This window comes from Talpa occidentalis, unplaced genomic scaffold (genome assembly GCF_014898055.3).
Source record: "Talpa occidentalis isolate TD23 unplaced genomic scaffold, MPIMG_talOcc4v2.1 talOcc4.12, whole genome shotgun sequence".
Classification (NCBI taxonomy): domain Eukaryota; kingdom Metazoa; phylum Chordata; class Mammalia; order Eulipotyphla; family Talpidae; genus Talpa; species Talpa occidentalis.
The window spans coordinates 7,091,151-7,109,675 of record NW_023601212.1 but is presented as its reverse complement, the minus strand read 5'-3'; the positions used below and the strand labels follow the sequence as shown (position 1 = coordinate 7,109,675).

Sequence of the window (18,525 nt, the reverse complement as noted above, 5' to 3'; positions counted from 1 at the left end):
CAGGGGGTGAGTCCAGAGCGTGCAAGCGCACAATGCTCCAAAATGCCAGTGCCTGTCCTCAGAAGGCACCCACACAGGCACTCTGCACCTTCCCAACTGCCAGTGGGCAAAACTAGGCCATGCGAATGTGGACAAACCTTCAGGGGCAGCTCTTATCCCACAACCACCCAAGGAAGGTGGGAAAGGAGAAAGTGTCTGAGCAAGAGGCAAGGCCACAGCAGCACCAGCACCTTCCCCTCATGACACTGAGGCCACCTGTGGTGTGACCTCTCAACATCTGAGACCTGCCAAGTAGGACCCGCTCGCTCTGTGCCAGATCAAGCAGAAGCCACGAGAGACAACGGTGCGGGGAACAGGAAGGCTGCATGCTGTGTGGGCCCGGGGAGGCCTGACTGCTGCAGGGGGGAGGAAGTAGACAGCGCATCTCATGGGTAGGGGGGCACCCCGAGGAGCAAAGGGCCTACAGGCAAAAGGCAGTGGAAGGAGGAGGGACGGGGCAGCAGGAAAAGCCTGGCCACTGGAACAACTGGTGTGGGATTGGGAAGAGACAAGCAGAGGTTAATCAGGAGTTCCCTGAGGAGCAGAAGCCTGGAACATGAGGTTCGGGGAGGAGGGAAAAAACGGAGCCTATGTGGGGGAGGGAGGGAGAGGTGGGCCACGGGGGACCCTGGGTCTCAACCAGCAGGCTCTGGAGTACGGAAAAGTACATTTGGCTATTTTTAGGCAATTGTTGGCTTGCTTTTCTCTTCAGTTCTTAAGTAACAGGAGGCAGGACTCAGCTTGCCAACCAGGCATCTTGTCAAGCCACAGAAAGGAACCAGGATACACATTCCCGCCAATCTGGGCATCAAGGAGCCAGACCCAGACTCCAGCTCCCCCTCCCGGTACAGGGTGATATCAAACAGAACACTCTAGGAACAGAGAACAGGTATGAGGCGTCCTAAGCAGCTGGTTTCATAAACCTGTCACTGCCAAGGCTGGAACTAGCAGAGCCCTTTCAGCTGAGAGTTGCTCCCAGCCCTGTGAAGGGGCCACGTCATGGCTATGAGAACCCCACAGCCCAGAAGGCCCAAACAATCAACTGGTAACTGGTTTCCAAGCAGGGAGCCCTTCCCATGGCCAAGGGATAGGGATCACTGACTCCCAAACACCCCGAGACGGGTCACTGCCACCTGGTGGTGACCAGGAGAAATGACCAACCCAGGACGCGCAACCCACACCAGCCTCCTGGCATCCCCTCCAGCCACCAGGACCACACCAAAAGCTAATCCAAGCTCCAAGAAGCACTGGAGGTCCCTTGGGAATCCAGCGGAGTTATTCTAGGACCCAGGTCATAAGCACGTTTATATTACGTGAGTGGACCTGTTTGGCTCTCCAACCAGATGCAGGAAGTCTTCGGAACTGAAAAACACGTGTTTGCAGAAGTTATTAAGTCTGGGGGAAATGGCAGGCCTGCTAGGAACCAGCAGCTGGCACACCAGGGTCACGGGCCACCCGGTGGGAAGGAGTACCCCACAAACAAAAGCCAAATGGACTGACTGAAAGTGCAGCCCAAGTGACAAATGCCAAGAACTGCAGGTGCAGAGGACAAGAGTAGGCAGAGAATCATGTAAGAAATTCCACCAAGAAAAGGGAGAGAGCAGCCCTTATGACATGTAAGTCCTGGTCCAGGGAACAGAGAGAAGCAGAGGGAGCCCTTCCTCACTCACTCTGCAGGGCGGCTGCACGCTGACACCAAGACTGGACAATCACAGGAAAGGAAAGCACAGCCCAGGACCCCTAATGGACAAACGTGCAGACCCCTCAACAAAACTAGACCACACATGAGTTGCAACAATGTGAAATGCACTAAAGAAACAACCAAATGGACTCACCCCCAGTGTGGAAATTGGTGCTACAGGATACACCCTGAGCGGTGGGCCATGGGGAATAAGCCAAGAGGAAAAGCCAAGAAGAAAAGTCACGAGCTCATACCAACATAAGGAAAAAAGCGCTTGGCAAACCCCAGCAGGCTAGACTAGAAGGGACTTCTGCAATCTGATAAAGAACATGCATGAACATTATAGTCACCATGCGGCTTCCCAGTGAGAAAAACAGGCCTTCCCAGGAGGAGCGGAACAAGGCAAGGAGGCTCCGCACGCTGGACTGGGAGGCCCCGCCGGTGCAACAAGACAAGACGAGGAAACAGAAAGTCTAACAATTCGGATGCATCCTGCGAAAGACACCACTGCATGGGTCATCACTGTGCAAACGCTGCAAAGGGTAATGACACAAACCTGGATGGCACATCCTACCACACACCAGGCGCTTGGTACAGCCACTAAGGTCACTTATATGATCCATCCTTGGCCATCATCAAGCAACAGGTGACTGTACAGACTGGGAAGGAAGAAGTAAAACTGCCGCTGCTCATGATACAATCATCTATGTCGAAATCTCAATCAGCCAGAAAACTGGAACTATAAAGCAATCAAAGGAAGTTACAGGGGCCTCTCCTGTGGCACAGCGGTTGAGCGCTGGGTTGTGAAGCTGCCCGCGGCCTCTGCAGCGCCGGTTCGATCCCCGGCTGCTCCCCGGCCACCGGAGGAGGGTCCCACATGGCGCGCAGACCTCTCCTGCCGCCCGCTGCTCCCCTCAGCAGTGTACTTTGGTCCTTCTGCCTGCTCTGCTCCCCGCTCTGGCTCTGGTGAATCCTCTCACCCTCCCGCGCTTCTGACTGTACCCAGTGCTTGTATAAATAAATAGATAAATCTTAAAAAAAAAAAAAAGGAAGTTACAGGATAAAGGCATTACTAGGTAGTAATAAGGAAAATATAAAAGGAACAATGTTTTTCTATAGATCAGCAATGAACAAGTGGAGCTTGAAATTAAATATAATACCATTTCTCCCAGCACGCAAAGCATGAAATACTTAGGTACAAAACTAACAAAGTATATGCATCAACCTGTCTAAGGAGAATTTCACAGGAAGGGAGACAAAGAATGGAGTAACTGGAGGGATGTTTCATGTTCATGAACAGGAAGACTCAACAATGTCAAATTGTCAGTTATTCCTATCATAATCTACATATTTAATCAAACCTGTATTACAACAAGCAATTCAGAGGATCTCAAGAAACTGACTGCAGTTACGTGGAAAAAGACCCAGACAGGGCCTCCCCCGTGGCGCAGGCAGTTGAGCACCGCACTGTAAAGCTGTCCGCAGCCTCTGCAGCATGGGTTCAATCCTGGCCGGACGGCAAGAATCCCACATGGCGCGGCAGACCTCTCCTGTCTTGCCCGCTGCTCCCCTCAGCAGTGTATTTCAGTCAGTCTGCCTGTTCTGTTCCCCACTCTGTCTCTGGTGAATCCTCTCACCCTCCCGCACATCTGGCCTGTACCCTGGTTCTTGTATAAATAAATAAATCTTAAAAAAAAAAAACACTAAAAAAAAAAAAAGGCCCAGATAATGCTGAAGGAGAACAAAGCCAAGAACTGACACTATCCGACTCCAAAACTTCCTGTGGAACCACAGCCAGATAGTGTGGTGTCGGCAGAGAACAGACAAGTCAACCAAAGGAACAGAACAGAGTGCAGAGGCCATATAAATAGATCCAAGTATTCTGACAAAGGAGCAAAGGCAACTCAATGAAGGAAGGTAGCCTTTGCAACAAGTTGCACCGGGATACACACAGAAAGAGAAATGAATCTAGACACAGACCTAACACCCTTCACAAAAACTAACTTAAAACAGGGTCTCCCTGGTGGCACAAGGGGTTAAGTCTCAGCACTCTAAAGCTATCAGCAGCCTCTGCAGCATGAGTTCGATCCCCAGCTAGGGAACTGACCCACATGGCACAGCAGACCTCTGCTGACTCCCCACTGCTCCCCTCAGCAGTGTATTTCAGTCAGTCTGCATGTTCTGCTCCCCACTCTGTCTCCGGTGAATCCTCTCACCCTCCACACCTTTGGCTTGCACCCTAGTTCTTGTATGCATAAATAAGCCAATCTTAAAAAGAAAAACAACACAACTAACTTAAAACAGATTTCAGACCTAAATGAAAAACTCCCAAAAGATATTATAAAGCAAATCTAGATGAACTCAAGATTGGCAGTGACTTTTATTTATTTTTTTTAAAGATTTATTGATTGATTGATTGATACATACATACAAGCACTGGGTACAGTCAGAAGCGCGGGAGGGTGAGAGAACTCACCAGAGCCAGAGCGGGGAGCAGAGCAGGCAGAAGGACCGAAGGACACTGCTGAGGGGAGCAGCGGGCGGCAGGAGAGGTCTGCGCGCCATGTGGGACCCTCCTCCGGTGGCCGGGGAGCAGCCGGGGATCGAACCAGCGCCGCAGAGGCTGCGGGCAGCTTCGCAACCCAGTGCTCAACCGCTGCGCCACAGGGGAGGCCCTGACAGTGACTTTTAAATACAATACCAAAAGCACTATCCACAAAAGAAACTATTGGGGTGCTCTAAGCAACAGTAAACCTCTTCTTTCCTGTCTCCCAATCCATTTGCAGTCTACAACCACGAGATTTATCCTGTCTCCCTCACAATATAAGGAACATCAGTTCCAGATCGACAGTCATCGTCCCATGGGACAGACGTTCTAGCCTAGTGACCAGGTGTCAGAAGCCTTCAAGACAAAGCACACACTGGCTGTCAGCACCCAGGTTAAACCCAGGTAGTGGCACCTAATGAATGGAGATGAGAAAAGAAAGGCCAAGGATTGGTCTGGACAGTGGTCTGGTCTTGACAGTCACCTGGCGGGTAGAGAATGCGCAGCGGCTATTTCCAGGCAATACAAGAAACTGGTAGAGGTCAACGGTGGCCTCTCGAACACGGAAGCGCATTTTAAGAAGTGGATACAGAATCCCAGGCAGGAGGAGAAAACAGAAAATCCAGGAATGCAGCCCAAAGAACCTCAGCAGATGAAGGCCAGGCTGAGTGAGTGAGACTGAATGGCAACCAGGAGCCAGGGGAGCTTGCTCCCCAAATCCGAGTCTTGCCAGAAAAGGAACTTTCACGGGGCTGGTCCCCCAGGAAGACAGGCCACCCGAGGGGCAGCTCAGCACACACAGCAGGTGCAGCTAATCTCAAAGAGTACATTGTTCCCAGCAGAAGCAGGACCCCTCAAGGTTCTCCAAACACGGACCCGGACTAAGAAGCACAAAAGCAGTGGAGCAGCCCCAGTCAGGCCCAAGGTCCTGGGAAGCAGCAAGAGAACTACTTTCCTTCACACTCTCCACTTCTGCACACAGCACAGAGCACCGCGCACTGATTACAAAGGTCGTAGATAAAGAATGCAGAGCCCATGGGAGGTGGAAGCACTCGAGGCTGCCAGGAACAGACCATGTTTGTAGGAGTGTCACTGCCAGGGCTAGGGCAATTGGCCACACCAGGGCGTGGAACCGCTACTCAAGTGTAAGGACACCAAGCTTTCTGGTTTTTTTTTAAGTGCAGGAGGTATGAAAATCCAAGTGGCCAACACCGTAACAGGAGTGGTGAGCTTGTCACCAAAGAGTATCCCATACTCAGGACCACCAGCTCATCTGCACAATACCAGGTTGTGGTGCTGAAGAAGGGGCACAGAGCAGGAAGGAGCCTGGGAAGACAGCAGCGCTGCATTACTTCTAGAAGCTGTCTGGAAGGAACCTGCCGCTTCCTAAAAGCTTCCCCTTTCTGTCCACCACCGGCCCACAAACAGGTTAGAGGCTGTTCCTGCCACATCCTGCCTCCTCTACAGCAGCTAACACTTGTGCACAAGGCTATGGGGAACGACCCCATAAGAGCTCCAAATATGACCCACTTTTGGTGGGCACTGTGGAGGCATCAGCCATGTGTACCAGAGAAGAAAAAATGCACAAAGCAAGTGTTCCCCAAGAGCAAAGGGCAGCAGGAGCTGGACTCCCCAAGAGATCCCCTGAGAAGGAGAGGGAACCAAAAAAGTGGTCAAGAGGTAGAAAGGGAGGAAGGAGGGCTTCCAGCACTCGATCCTGGAGGGGATGAGTGGCCTTTGTCCATCCCCCACGCCACACCCCCGGCCAGGGCCAGGGCTCATGCGTGGCCTGTGTGCCACACACGCTGCTCCACGTGGGACCGGCCCAGGGGGCCAGAAAGGATCCCATGGGAGAAGCACGGCGGGTCAGAGGGGATGCAGGGGACTTGGGCTGGCGAACATTAGCCACAGGGGCATGGAGCGATGGCACTCACTGTGTATTCTGCATGCTTTTTTCCATACCATTTCATCCACTTCCTGAATTCTCGGTCCATGGTCTACAAGGGAAAGAAAAACCAGACAGCCTGTCAGAAACCTAGGCAGCCAGGAGACAGGGGAAGGTCCTTCGAAATAACCCTGCAGTCTTCAACGTCCACCCCAGCGGCCCCATCCTCCATCCACAATTCCATTTCTGCAGAATCAGGCAGAAGTGGTAAGAGAGTACATGGGGAGAATGAGGCTGCAGCCCTTGGTTGGCAGGACCATTAAGCACACTCTGGAACCGCCTTTTGAAAACACACAGAACTGAACTTCTCTTTCTCACTCATGCATACACACACACACACCAGCACCCTGGAACACTCACCTCCGCGTACTTGGCTGGGATGTCAGCTTTCTCGACGCCATAGTGATGTTTGCAGTTGGTGGCCGCGGCAACCTGTAGCACAACCTGGCCAACACCTTCAGAGAGAGGGAGGGGGTGCCTCAGACAAGGTGACAGGAGGGGAAGCCCACACCACTGCTGGGGCCTGGACCAGGAGCGCAGCGGCCATAGGGCTCAACAGGCAGATACATGGAGATATATAAATGACCCAGATCGTGAGCTGGGCACACATTAGGGAGTTTCAATATCCATGGACCACTCCATGCTCCTGACAACAAAGTCCATTCTTTTTTTTTTTTTTTAAAGATTTATTTATTTATGCATACAAGAGCTGGGGTATAGGCCAGAGATGCAGGGGGTGACAGAGCGGGGAACAGAACAGGCAAATCCACTGAAATACACTGTTGAGGGGAGCAGCGGGCGAGAAGGAGAGGTCTGCTTCGCCATGTGTTGTTTTTCTCTCTGGCCAGCCGTGGGATCGAACTCGTGCTGCAGAGGCTGCGGAATGCTTCATAGTGCAGTGCTTAACCCCTTGCGCCACCAGGGAGGCCCCTGGAATCCATTCGTGGCCAAGGAATTCCAGTCCTAGGTAGTCTAACTGTTCACACACAGAAATGAGACTCAGTGACATGAGACTCAGTGACACCTAGGTGCACTGTGAATTACCCATGTGGCTGAGCCAATCTGGAAGTGCCTTGACAACACCTGGGGTCTAATGTGGCACCTGAGAGGCAGCAGGAAAACCCCTTCAGAGCATGGTCATCTTGTGACACCACGTGCAGCCTGACCAGCAGGTCCTCAGGCTCAGAAACAAGAGGCAACACCTGGCACACACACATCAGACGCTGGAGGCACCAGGAAGGTCTCCTTGCCCGTCAGGTTGGCTTGTATTTTAAGTAGTATGTTATGAGACATTTGAATCTCAGGTTTGAATAGAATGTAGTCAAGGGCCTCCCTGGTGGCGCAAGGGGTTAAGACGCAACCTATGAAGCTGTCTGCAGCCTCTCCCACATGAGTTCGATTCCCTGGCTGGCCAGGGAGCTGTTGCCCACATGGCGCAGAGGCCTCTCCTGACTCGCCTGCTGCTCCCTTCAGCAGTGTATTTCAGTCAGTCTGCCTGTTCTGTTCCCCACTCTGTCTCTGGGGAATCCTCTCACCCTCCCACACCTCTGGCCTAAACCCCAGCTCTTGTATACATAAATAAATAAATCTTAAAAAAAAAAAATAGAATGTAGTCAAATAATTTTTTTTTTCTTTTAGGAGAGACCCAGGGGCGTCAGGGCTGCCCGGGGCCAGCGGCCACGAGCGGCACCCGCGAGTGTCCGGCTACCAATCACCCGGCGGCCCACCCAGGGTGCCTGGCGTAGACCAGCCCGCTGCTGTCCGCCACCTGACGACGCACGCGCGGCACGGCAGCCCCGCCTGCAACGCCTCCAGGGGCAGCTCCCTAGTTTGTGTATGTATAAATATATAAATCTAAAATAAAATAAAATAAATAAAATAAAATGCAGAGGTCAAGTGGGACAGGAAAGGTAATGCTAGAAATTTAAATTTTTTTAAGCTTTTTAACATGAAGATAAAAGTTACCTATCCTTCCATAAAAAGGATAAAACTTTATAAAACTGTCTTTTATAAAACTGACTTTTGAATTATATGCACCCATATCAAAATATGGACTGTATGCTTAAAAAGAGCTTCAGAAAAGTTGACACCACCACCAAATAATCTTCCTGACCCTTTGGGCCCATTTTGGGAACAGCAAGACCAGGTCTGTTAAGGTAGAACTCTCAAACCTGTAAGCACAAGGCACTTGTGCCAAAGCAAGTTCTGCATCAGGGATAGAAAGTCATACTAGAGGAGGTTTATGCCCAGGCTCCAAATGTAGCGAGTGACGGCTTCACAGCCAACCACATCATCAGCCCTGTCACCTGGACCGGACTGCTCCCTCAGGAGTTGTCAGATGACGTGCCACCTTGTACCTGTCTCCTGCACATACAATGGCCAGCTCTGATGTCTGGCTACAGACAGGCCCAGCTTTCAGGGGTCTCGGTCTGGTACAGGGTGCCCCACAGACACACAGGGAGACAACAGCTGATCAGGCTGCTGAGTGCAGGAGGATTGAAGTATGGTAACTTCCAGGGCTACCTCTGCAAGAGCAAGGGACTCACCCCAAACAATGAGGGAGGGCATTTCTGGGAGCCGGGAACTGGTCTTCTAAACTGATGCTGCCAGGAGGGGCAATTCTGACAGTTGATATGAGGCTACAGGGCATGCTGGGGTGGCTAAGGACTGAGCTCCAGGTAGACCCAGGGGTCTTGTCATGGCCTGGCAGAACAGCAGGAGAGCAAGGGTGCGGGGGACAGGGGAGGGCTATTTCTTCCATCTCTCCATGGAACAAGCACTGTGGGAAGGTCCGGGCCAGGGCTAGGGCTAGGGAATGGGCCCCACATTCAGCTGCTGAATGCTCCCGGCAACCTCACCACATCCCCTTGGACTCTTCTCCAAGGGAAGCACAGGTGGCATCCGTGACAAGGACAACAGAGACAAAAGACTAAGCACTGGTGGACATGTGTCCCCACTCACCACTGCCCAGGTCCACAAACAGGTCATCCTCGGTCATCTTGATCTCATCGATCATCTGTGCCACAAGGTCAAAGGAGGTCTCCCCATACACCTCGGGGGAGAAGGGCTCATAGTTGTTGAGCTTCTCGGGGTCTGTCACTGAGTGGTTGTAGACCTGCTGCAGGATGTGCCGCAGGAGCCCGTTGGATGGTCGAGTGTTTAGCTTCATGGGCTGGGTAGTTCCCTTCCACTGGGATATGAGGAAAGCATCAGAGCATGTCACGCAGGTGATGTCCACTCAGACTTCACCCCCACACTGGCTATGACCCACCAAGGGACGAGAGCTAGGCCCACACCCTTCAGCCTGTGCTGGACTCCAGGGAGTCAGTCACCCACACCCTCCTCTCCTGCACTTCTGCCTCGTGCAGCCTGGTGACAGCAGTGACGGCTACCGAGGAAGAGTTTTAGGCAAGGCAGTGGACTAGATGCCACACAGCTGACCCCAGCAGAATCCCTCCAAGCCCTGTCCCTGATACAGGAAGCCCTGTCCTTACTGAGCCTCGCCTTCTTCCTGGCCATAGTAACAACAATGAGAACAACAACCTGTGCCAACCCGGACCAGCTCATTCCAGGGGCTCCAACTACTACACCAGTTAGGTCAGGGACAGCCAGCCAGCTGCAGGCTCCGTGCTGTGTGTTCACCCACCCTGCTCAGTCCCTCACCAGGGTCCTGCTCTGTCTATAGTGACACCTTCACTCCCAACCCACTTGGTAGATGAAGCCTCACGCACCACGGGGAGAAGCAGACCACTTCCAAGGCACTGCATACCCAGAGCGCCCACGGGGACCAGAGGACACTCACACGTGACTGGTTGAAAGGCAGAAGAAGCTCCCAAAAGGTCTAATTACTGCCTGCCCAAGGGACAGGGTACCCAAGTGAAGGTTCATGTGGACACAAGGGCCCCAAGCAACCTTCAGAAATAAACCAGGTCAGGGCCTCCCTGGTGGCGCAAGGGGTTAAGACACAGCCTGTGAAGCTGTCCACAGCCTCTGCAGCATGAGTTCGATCCCCAGCCGGCCAGGGAGCAACCCACATGGCGCAGCAGACCTCTCCTGACTCACCCGCTGCTCCCCTCAGCAGTGTGTTTCGGTCAATCTGCCTGTTCTGTTCCCCACTCTGTTTCTGGTGAATCCTCTCACCCCCCCCCCACACCTCTGGCCTGTACCCCAGCTCTTGTATGCATAAATAAATGAATCTTTAAAAAAAAAAAGAAAGAAAGAAACCAGGTCAGCCAGTCACAACCGTCCAGTGTACAGCGGGCACAGGGCCTGCGTGGATGCTCCCTCACCCCCGTTCATGACAGCTCCCTGAGCACCTCACACTGGAGGTCAGGGTTCCCAGCCCCAAACTACACGTTCCGTCTCTGGAGGACTTTAATGGGTCCCAGATCCCCAGAGGGTCTGGAGGCAGTGCACTGAAACCACCAGGTGACACAGCAAACAGGGGTCACCAACCCCAGTGTGGGCGAGACTAGGAGCAACCGAGTGGAGGAAAAGGCCACCTACCAGCTGGTGGATGCTGTCGATGGCCCGGTTGTACTTGTCACAAAGCCTCTGCATGCTTTCAAAGCTGAAAACGCAAGGAAAAGGCACTGTCACTGCCACACTCAGAACAGGTCCCCGGAGGTGAGGGATGAGGCACCGGGGAGAAGGCAGCAGTCACAGGGCACCCAAGCTAGCTGGGAGCTTCAGGCTGAGGCAGTCCTTGGTTCCTCGTGCCTCAGGTAGGCACGCAGCAGTGCTCACAGGTCAGAGCAAGGTCGGGGGTACGCAACAGGTTAGGTCTGCAGAAGGCCATTGGCTATTCACAAAGCAGAGCCAAGGCTGCCTCACTCCCCACCCCCACAGTGCTCCCCAAGACAGGGTGAAAGCAGTGTGCAGTCCGGAATCCCTTTCACAGCTGGGAGCACCTCCAGGGGACACTGGGACACTTGGGGCCACTAGTCTAGAGCAGTCCCAACAAGCAGAAGGGTCCACCTCTCAGGATCAGGCGGAAAGGCACCAAATGACTCTGGGAAAGGTGTCTCTCATTCATGACTGTCACTTCTGTTCACCAAAGCTTCCTGGACACAAGGAGCAATGTGCACTGAACACCTGGCAGGGGCGGGGCGAGGAGGGGATGCAGCAGGTAGAAGTTTTAGGTTCTCTCAAATATGATCATCTGTATTTTAGGTGTCACTGCTCACTGGAATTTCCTAGCCCAGGGGCTGCACCTGAGCGATCCTGCCCTCAAGGGGACAGTGGGCAACATTTGTGGAGGTGCTTCTGGCGTCTAGTGGATGGGACTAGGGATGCTGTTCACGCCCCACAGTGGCCAGGATGGTCTCCCCAGAGAATGACCGGGGCCTATTGTTAGCAGTGCTGGAAGGGGAGGAGGGAGAGCCCTGGCCACATGGAAGGGGCAGCACCAGCAGACTACGTGGAAAGGAGTGGTGAGCAGGGGTTCTTTCTAGGCCACCTACATGCACAGCAGCTGAGCAGCTCTCCACAGTGAGACCCCAGGAGACAGTGGATGACACTGGCTGAGTTGTAGGATCCTTTGCACATAAGGATCCGTGAGCATCCAGACCCATCAGCCCCCTACCCTCCACTGCATTTTCATGGCCCGCCTGACCCGCATCCTCGGCCTGAGCTCTGCCCGAGAGCTGGGGAGCACGCCACTTTGCACCTGCCCTTAATAACAGAAGGAAAGGAACTCCACCACGACCCAAAGTCACACCAGCTCAGTTTTCTGGATGGTGGCTGAAAAAAGTAAGCGAGCCTGAGAGTGGGAGAGCCCTCACCTGGCGAGTCCTGACGGAGAATGACAACAAGGAGACTCATGACCCAGCAGGATCAGGGGGCACAAGTGCAGGGACATGTGAGGAGACGTGAGTTGGGCCATGCTCCAGACGAACTAACCACACACGCAGACCACGGCCAGCCTGGGCAAAAGCTCTCACCCCGGGGCTGGGGCCACACTCCCTGACTCTCTGCTATGGCCGGCTCTCCTAATTTGTGAAATGATAGGGTTTTATTTCCTCGCCTTCTACTTTACATCTCTCTTTCAACCCAGCACCTACGACCACCCAAGGTCTCTGAATACCTCCAGGAGAGACTTTCCCTGTGATGATGAGCAAGTTAGAAGCTCACAGGATCCTGGGCTGCCCTAGGCCCATCCTCACACCTTTGCCTTGATGGGATTTCATCCACAACAGGTGGCTCTGCCGGCCCACCTTGTCTAAGACAGAAGTGAGGATGCTCTTGGGCCTCCCCTGGTGGCGCAGCGGTTGAGCGCTGGGTTGTGAGGCTGCCCACAGCCTCTGCAGCACCAGTTTGATCCCCGGCCACCAGCGAGGGTCCCACAAAAAAAAAAAGAAATGAGGATGCTCTGCATACACTCGACCCCAAGATCACACTGTCCCCATCAAGCTGACATTTCCAGCCTCTAACCTCCTTCCAGTCTTTTCTAAGCTGACTTGACGTGGAGGGGAAGAACAGCAAACACTCACCTGTAAGAGCCTTGCAGCAAAAGCATCTTTAAAACACTGGCTCTCTAGTGCAGGCACAACAAAGGTGTGGCTTCACCAACCATGTGGAGGGTCAGTGCCCACACGTCAGGTGGAGGGCCACCTGACACTCCAGGGACCTGACCGCTCTGACAAGAGTGACCATGGTGATGATTATTAAAGTGGGGATAGGGCAGGATCAGGGCTGGCAAAGCTGGAGACTGCTAGCCAACCAGCAGTCCTCCAAATACAACAGTGACACCGAGTCAAAGACTGGGTGTGATGCTCTGTAGGCCTCAGGCTCCTGGTGTTGCACGCCTGTCAAGATCGAGCCACCCAGCCCACAGACACCACAACCCTCAGGGAAGTCTGCCAAGGGCTAAAATAGACATAAGCAGGTAATGGCATCTCTCATTCTCCAAAAAAAACCAAAACTCCCAGGCAGGCATTCCAGAAATGGCCTCACCCACTCCACCCATGGACTCTGCTCTCAAGTCCCGGATGTGCCTGCAGGAAACTGCTAGAAGCAGCCAAAGGGTTAGATACAGTTACTTCCCAACTGAGCTGAGATCCAAGCCAGAGCCTGAGGCTCGGAGGCCAGGTCTGGCCAACCCAGCAGCAGCTCACGGGCAGGATGAGGCCCTGGCAGCTGCCCACCATGACAACAGCAACTACTAGCTTCACACATACTAATTCCAGTCTCTACAGCGGGCATTTCCAACTGTGTCCTCACTCTGACAACCTCTGCCAATACTGGATAAACAGTTCCTACAAAAATAACTACATGGAGACTATGGCCCGCTATACAGAGAATTCCAGATCAGTCTGTGTCCTCAAAGAAGAACCAATTACAGGCCGTGTCCCCACAAAGAGCTGAGCCTGTCCCTGGTGGAGCTATGGACGCAGACAGAGTCCACTTACCTTTTGGTATCGTAGTCGATTAAAACATAATTTTCCATTGCAAGCTTGAGATCTGGGATTTCTTCACAGACCCAACTGAAAGACAAAAGCAGAAAAAGCAATGAAGATTACGATTAATGCTCCATTTTCACTCTCCATTTTCTTAAACTCTGTTTACTCCCAAATATAAAATCAAAACATCCTCATTACTCAATCCAAAACATGAGAGAGAAAAGGAAGGCATTACATCAAAACAAGTGCTGTAAAGCTTATGACGAAGCTATGGTAAATTATACAAACTTCATGCCGCTTCAAGTTTGAACAAGGTTGATTCTTAGGGGCTAAAAGGAATTACAAGTGACAGGGCCAGGGCAAACAACTGTCTCAAATGAGAAAACCTGAAAAGTTACTTACCAGCCAGAAACTAAAGAAAGCAATTATTTGCTAACTAATCCCAAAACAAACATGGGCTTCTTCAACACACACACTATAAAGATACAAGATGTTGAGAAGTAACTTACAGATTAAGAGACAGAAACAAATGTCAACCACTCCCAGCGAAGGCCTAACTGGATGTTGATCCATCTCAAGAAAAATATTGAAAGGGGAACATCACCCTTTACACTACAGAGCCCACAGAGGCTAAGAGGAAGACAAGGAACATATAGGAAAGATGGTGTGCCAACATGGCCAACATCTTACAGGAAACCAACAAGCTCTTTGATGACACAAATTACTAGAACGCACAAGAACGAACATCAGCAGAGCATCACACCCACTGAAGACCTCACCTCCAAATGAAATTCCTTCCCACAGAGAAACCACCAGGCCCAAAAGATTTTCCTGGGTATTCTATCCTACCAAATTCAATCTTACCAAAATGATATAGCCCTCCCAGAGAATTCAATACTACCAAAACTTTTTCAGTTTTATGAGGGAAATGTTACCCTGATACCAAAACCAGCAAACACAAGGCCTTATAAAGACAGTCACTACAAGGAAATCTACAAAACAACATTCATTACAGAAACACAAAATACCTTAACATACTATTAAAGTGAATTTTGCAGTACATCTCAATCAAGTGGGGTTATCGCAGGAATGGAAAGTTGCTTAAAATTTAATAGTAATCACCATCATTCACCCATTAACAGAATACAGGAGAAAAAGTAGTAGTAGAATTTCAACAGATGCAGGAAACGCACTTGACAAAATGCAATCCCTATTCATGGTAAAAACTCAAGAAACCAGACAAGGACTGAATCCTCCCCTCCCTGGTAAGGGAGTGAGGTCGCTCCTGAGCTACTATCTCAGCAGCACAGCCACTCTCTCTGCAGGCTGATGCCCTGCGGGCTCTGCCTAGAGGCAGAGGAGACAAGACACAGAAGGGTGAGGAATGGTTCCCTCTGCCTACTGTGCTGTGTCATCCCAAGAGGCTTCCTCCCAGCAGGAAGTAGCTACTTCTCTTGGCAGCTGCAACCCCAGCTGGCAGTTCTCTTCATCCAACTTTCCCACCCCTGTAGCCCCAAACAGCCAGCACCCATGGCTCAGAGATCTGTAATCTCCATCCAAACTCAAGTCCCCAGTATCTCTGTGCCTCCCAGGGTCACCTCTCCCTAACTCCCTCAGCCCCAAGGGCCCCATGATCACCACCTCACTACCTTCGCTTACCGAGCTTTATGCCTGGTGACCACTTACGGTAAGCTCTTTGTTCAGCAGCATACAAGGTTTCTGTCAGGAGACAGACACGTGAGCCCTGCAGCAAATACCAAACTGGTGAGGAGAACTTGAGGGTGAGGGCAGGCCAGATGGCTGGGGCCACTGCCTTTCTTCAACACTATTCAGGGTCCTAGTCCAGCTCCTTACAGCAAGAAGATCCAATGAACAGTCTAAAGACTGGAAAGGAAGACACATCTCTATCCGCACACGATTCAGTACATAGTCTGTCCTAAGGAACATATATAGAAGCTTCTAGAACTTTTGTTACTTGAACAATATCATAGAACACAGGATTAACGTGCAAAAATAAATTATATTCACAATTACTAGCAACAAATAATTTTTAAAGAGAAATTTAGGGCTTCCCTGGTGGCGCAAGGGGTTAAGTACTGCACTATGAAGCAATGTGCAGCCTCTGCAGCACAAGTTTGATCCCCGGCCGGCCAGGGAGAAACCCACATGGAGCGGCAGACCTCTCCTGACTCGCCCGCTGCTCCCCTCAGCAGTGTATTTCAGTCAGTCTGCCTGTTCTGTTCCCCACTCTGTCTCTGGTGGATCCACTCACCCTCCTGTATCTCTGGCCTGTACCCCCGCTCTTGTATGCATAAATAAATGAATCTTTAAAAAAAAGAGAGAGAAATTTAAATGCCATTTAAAATTAGCATTCAAACACAAATACTCAGTGATAATTTTAAGAAAAGATTGAAGACAGCTATGTCAAAAATTATAAAACATAGCTGAAAAAAAGACAATATAAATTTTAAAAATACATACTATGTTTGTGGAATAGACGACTCAATATGGTTAAATCTTGTCCCCAAACTAAATGGCAAAATCAAAGCAATTCCTATTTAAAGGCCAGTTGGCTTTCTGTGACAAACTGACAAAATGATTCTAGAAGAGACAGATCAAGGCAGAGGAACTGAAAGAACCAAAATAATCTGTTTAAAAAAAAAAGGATTTATTTATTTATGCATACAAGACCTGGGGTACAAGCCAGAGGTACGGGGGATGAGAGGATTCACCAGAGACAGAGTGGGGAACAGAACAGGCAGATTGACAGAAGTACACTGCTGAGGGGTGCAGCAGGCAAGTCAGGAGAGGTCTGCTGCGCCAAGTGGATTGCTCCCTGGCCGGCTGGGATCGAACTTGTGCTGCAGGCTACAGAGGCTGTGGATTGCTTCATAGTGCAGTGCTTAACCCCTTGTAACACCAGGGAGGCATTCAAAATAATCTTTTAAAAAGAACAATAATGGGGCCTCCCTGGTGGCACAGGCTGCTGAGCACAGCGCTGTGAAGCTGTCCACAGCCTCTGCAGTGCCGGTTCAATCCCCACTGGCCGCGGAGCAACCCACATGGCGTGGCAGACCTCTCCTGTCTCTCCCGCTGCTCCCCTCAGCAGTGTATTTCAGTCATTCTGCCTGTTCTGTTCCCCACTCTGGTGAATCCTCTCACCCTCCCACACATCTGGCCTGTACCCCGGTTCTTGTATAAACAAAATAAATCTTAAAAAAAAAAAAAAAAAAAAAGAACAATAATGTTGCAATGATGTGGTGCACAGAATCCAGATACAGACCATCATTTAAACTGGCTTTTGACAAAAGCATCAAGGCACTTTGATGGGGAAAGAAAAGAATTTTCAACAGATGATGTTAGAACAAATGAACATCAAGTGGGAAGATGAGTCTTGACCCCCATAAACATAAACCCCCACCTGATACAGGCAAAAATTAATTCGCAATTGATCTTAAACTTGCATGTGAAAGTTAAAACCACAAAGCTTCTTGAAGAAAACAAGAGAGCATATTTCTGTGACTCAAGAAGACAAAGATATCCCAGACATGACCCACAACTAACCACCAAAGAATGAACTGGAGAGAACCCCACTCACCCAGACTTGGGGTAACGCAGCCCCTCACCAGGTGCTGCTACGCACACCCAGGATGGGCCACGAACACCCACAAGGGGGCAGAAGACGAACAGCCCACTCTCAAAGGAGAGTAACCACGTTCCAACCAGAGAACCAGAGCTCCCTGGAAAAGTGTCTGATTCCAGGGGAGCATCTTGCAGTTCCAGAAAGTGGAACTATGCTCCCCAAGATGGATGGGGGAGGAGGCACAGGGACATGACAAACTGCAACAGCACCGACAGCAACAGAGAACAATCTGAGTAACAAAAGCAAAAGACACAGTAGCAGATTATAACCCAGAGGATGCAGTCAGGACCCTTGAGGGAGCAATTCTTCCCCACAGAAGACTCCCGATGAATAAACAGGGCCATGCGGGGAGGCAGAATCCCCTTCACAAGCACTACCGAACTAAGGATGCCACTATCAGAGGAAAAAAGCTCAAGGGGAAGCAGCACATTTGCACAGCTCCTCGAGCATCTCCCCATGACACTAATTACAAAGGGAAAACAGCAACCTACACTGAGAACACCTGGCAGACCCAAGACTTCACCAGGTGACCACGCCTGGCACAGAAGGCACAAGCCTCCCTGCTGAGAGCTCTCACTGGGACACTCTTTGTCAAGTGCTCCTTCGCACCTACTCCATGTTACTCAGGAGCAGACCACAGACATTACATTGTTCCATTCATAAATACTTCAGTATTCATCTGTGAAAGGTAAGGACTTGTTTTCAGCATAACTATAATGCTACGGACACATCCAGGAAGAGTGACTTTAAGAATAGTAGGGAATTTCCTCCAACTCACACAAGTCATCTAGAAGAACTCGTAGCTAACATCAGCTCAGTGGTGAAAGACTGGCTACTTTGCCACCGCAGTCAGGAAAAGCAAGAAAGCCAGCAGTTACCGCCTCGCAAAATCGCATCAGGGTCTCAGCCAACGAGTAAAATTGTCCCTACTTACAGATGATACCATTATTTCCACTTCAAGTTCCACAAAATCTACACAGCAACTACTAGAAGCAGTGAATTTAGCACAAGGTAAAGGCGGATATATAAAGCCAACTGTATTTTTTTTTTTTTATGAGCAGCAGGCAATTGGAAAATAAAATTTAACACACAATCCCATTTATAACAGTGTCAAAAGCCTGGACTATCTGGGAGTAAACTAACAAAGCGTTCAGAACGTCCACACTGGAATACTACAGAGCACAGCTAGAGAAGTGATGAAAGCCCTAAGCAGAAAGGGCCATGTCCCCTGCACTGCACAGCTCAATGCAGACGGCAAATCTCCACAATGAC

The 18,525-nt window shown here is 50.9% G+C and overlaps 1 protein-coding gene and 1 non-coding gene across 5 annotated transcripts in view; both read right to left on the bottom strand.

Annotated features, from left to right (window-relative positions):
- DOT1L (DOT1 like histone lysine methyltransferase) overlaps nt 1-18,525 on the bottom strand; it is a 74,449-nt gene that overhangs the window by 31,749 nt on the left and 24,175 nt on the right. For all 4 annotated transcript variants that reach the window (XM_037504997.2, XM_037504998.2, XM_037505000.2 and 1 more), the window contains exons 3-7: nt 13,620-13,694; nt 10,717-10,780; nt 9,172-9,400; nt 6,571-6,665; nt 6,200-6,262 (exon numbers count right to left, since the gene is read on the bottom strand). In XM_037504997.2, coding sequence (XP_037360894.1) covers nt 6,200-6,262; nt 6,571-6,665; nt 9,172-9,400; nt 10,717-10,780; nt 13,620-13,694 — 526 coding nt within the window. The remainder of the gene's footprint in view (nt 1-6,199; nt 6,263-6,570; nt 6,666-9,171; nt 9,401-10,716; nt 10,781-13,619; nt 13,695-18,525) is intronic.
- LOC119242460 (small nucleolar RNA SNORA17) lies at nt 7,906-8,032 on the bottom strand. Its single transcript, XR_005124469.1, has one exon. It is a non-coding gene; the product is annotated as a small nucleolar RNA SNORA17 (small nucleolar RNA).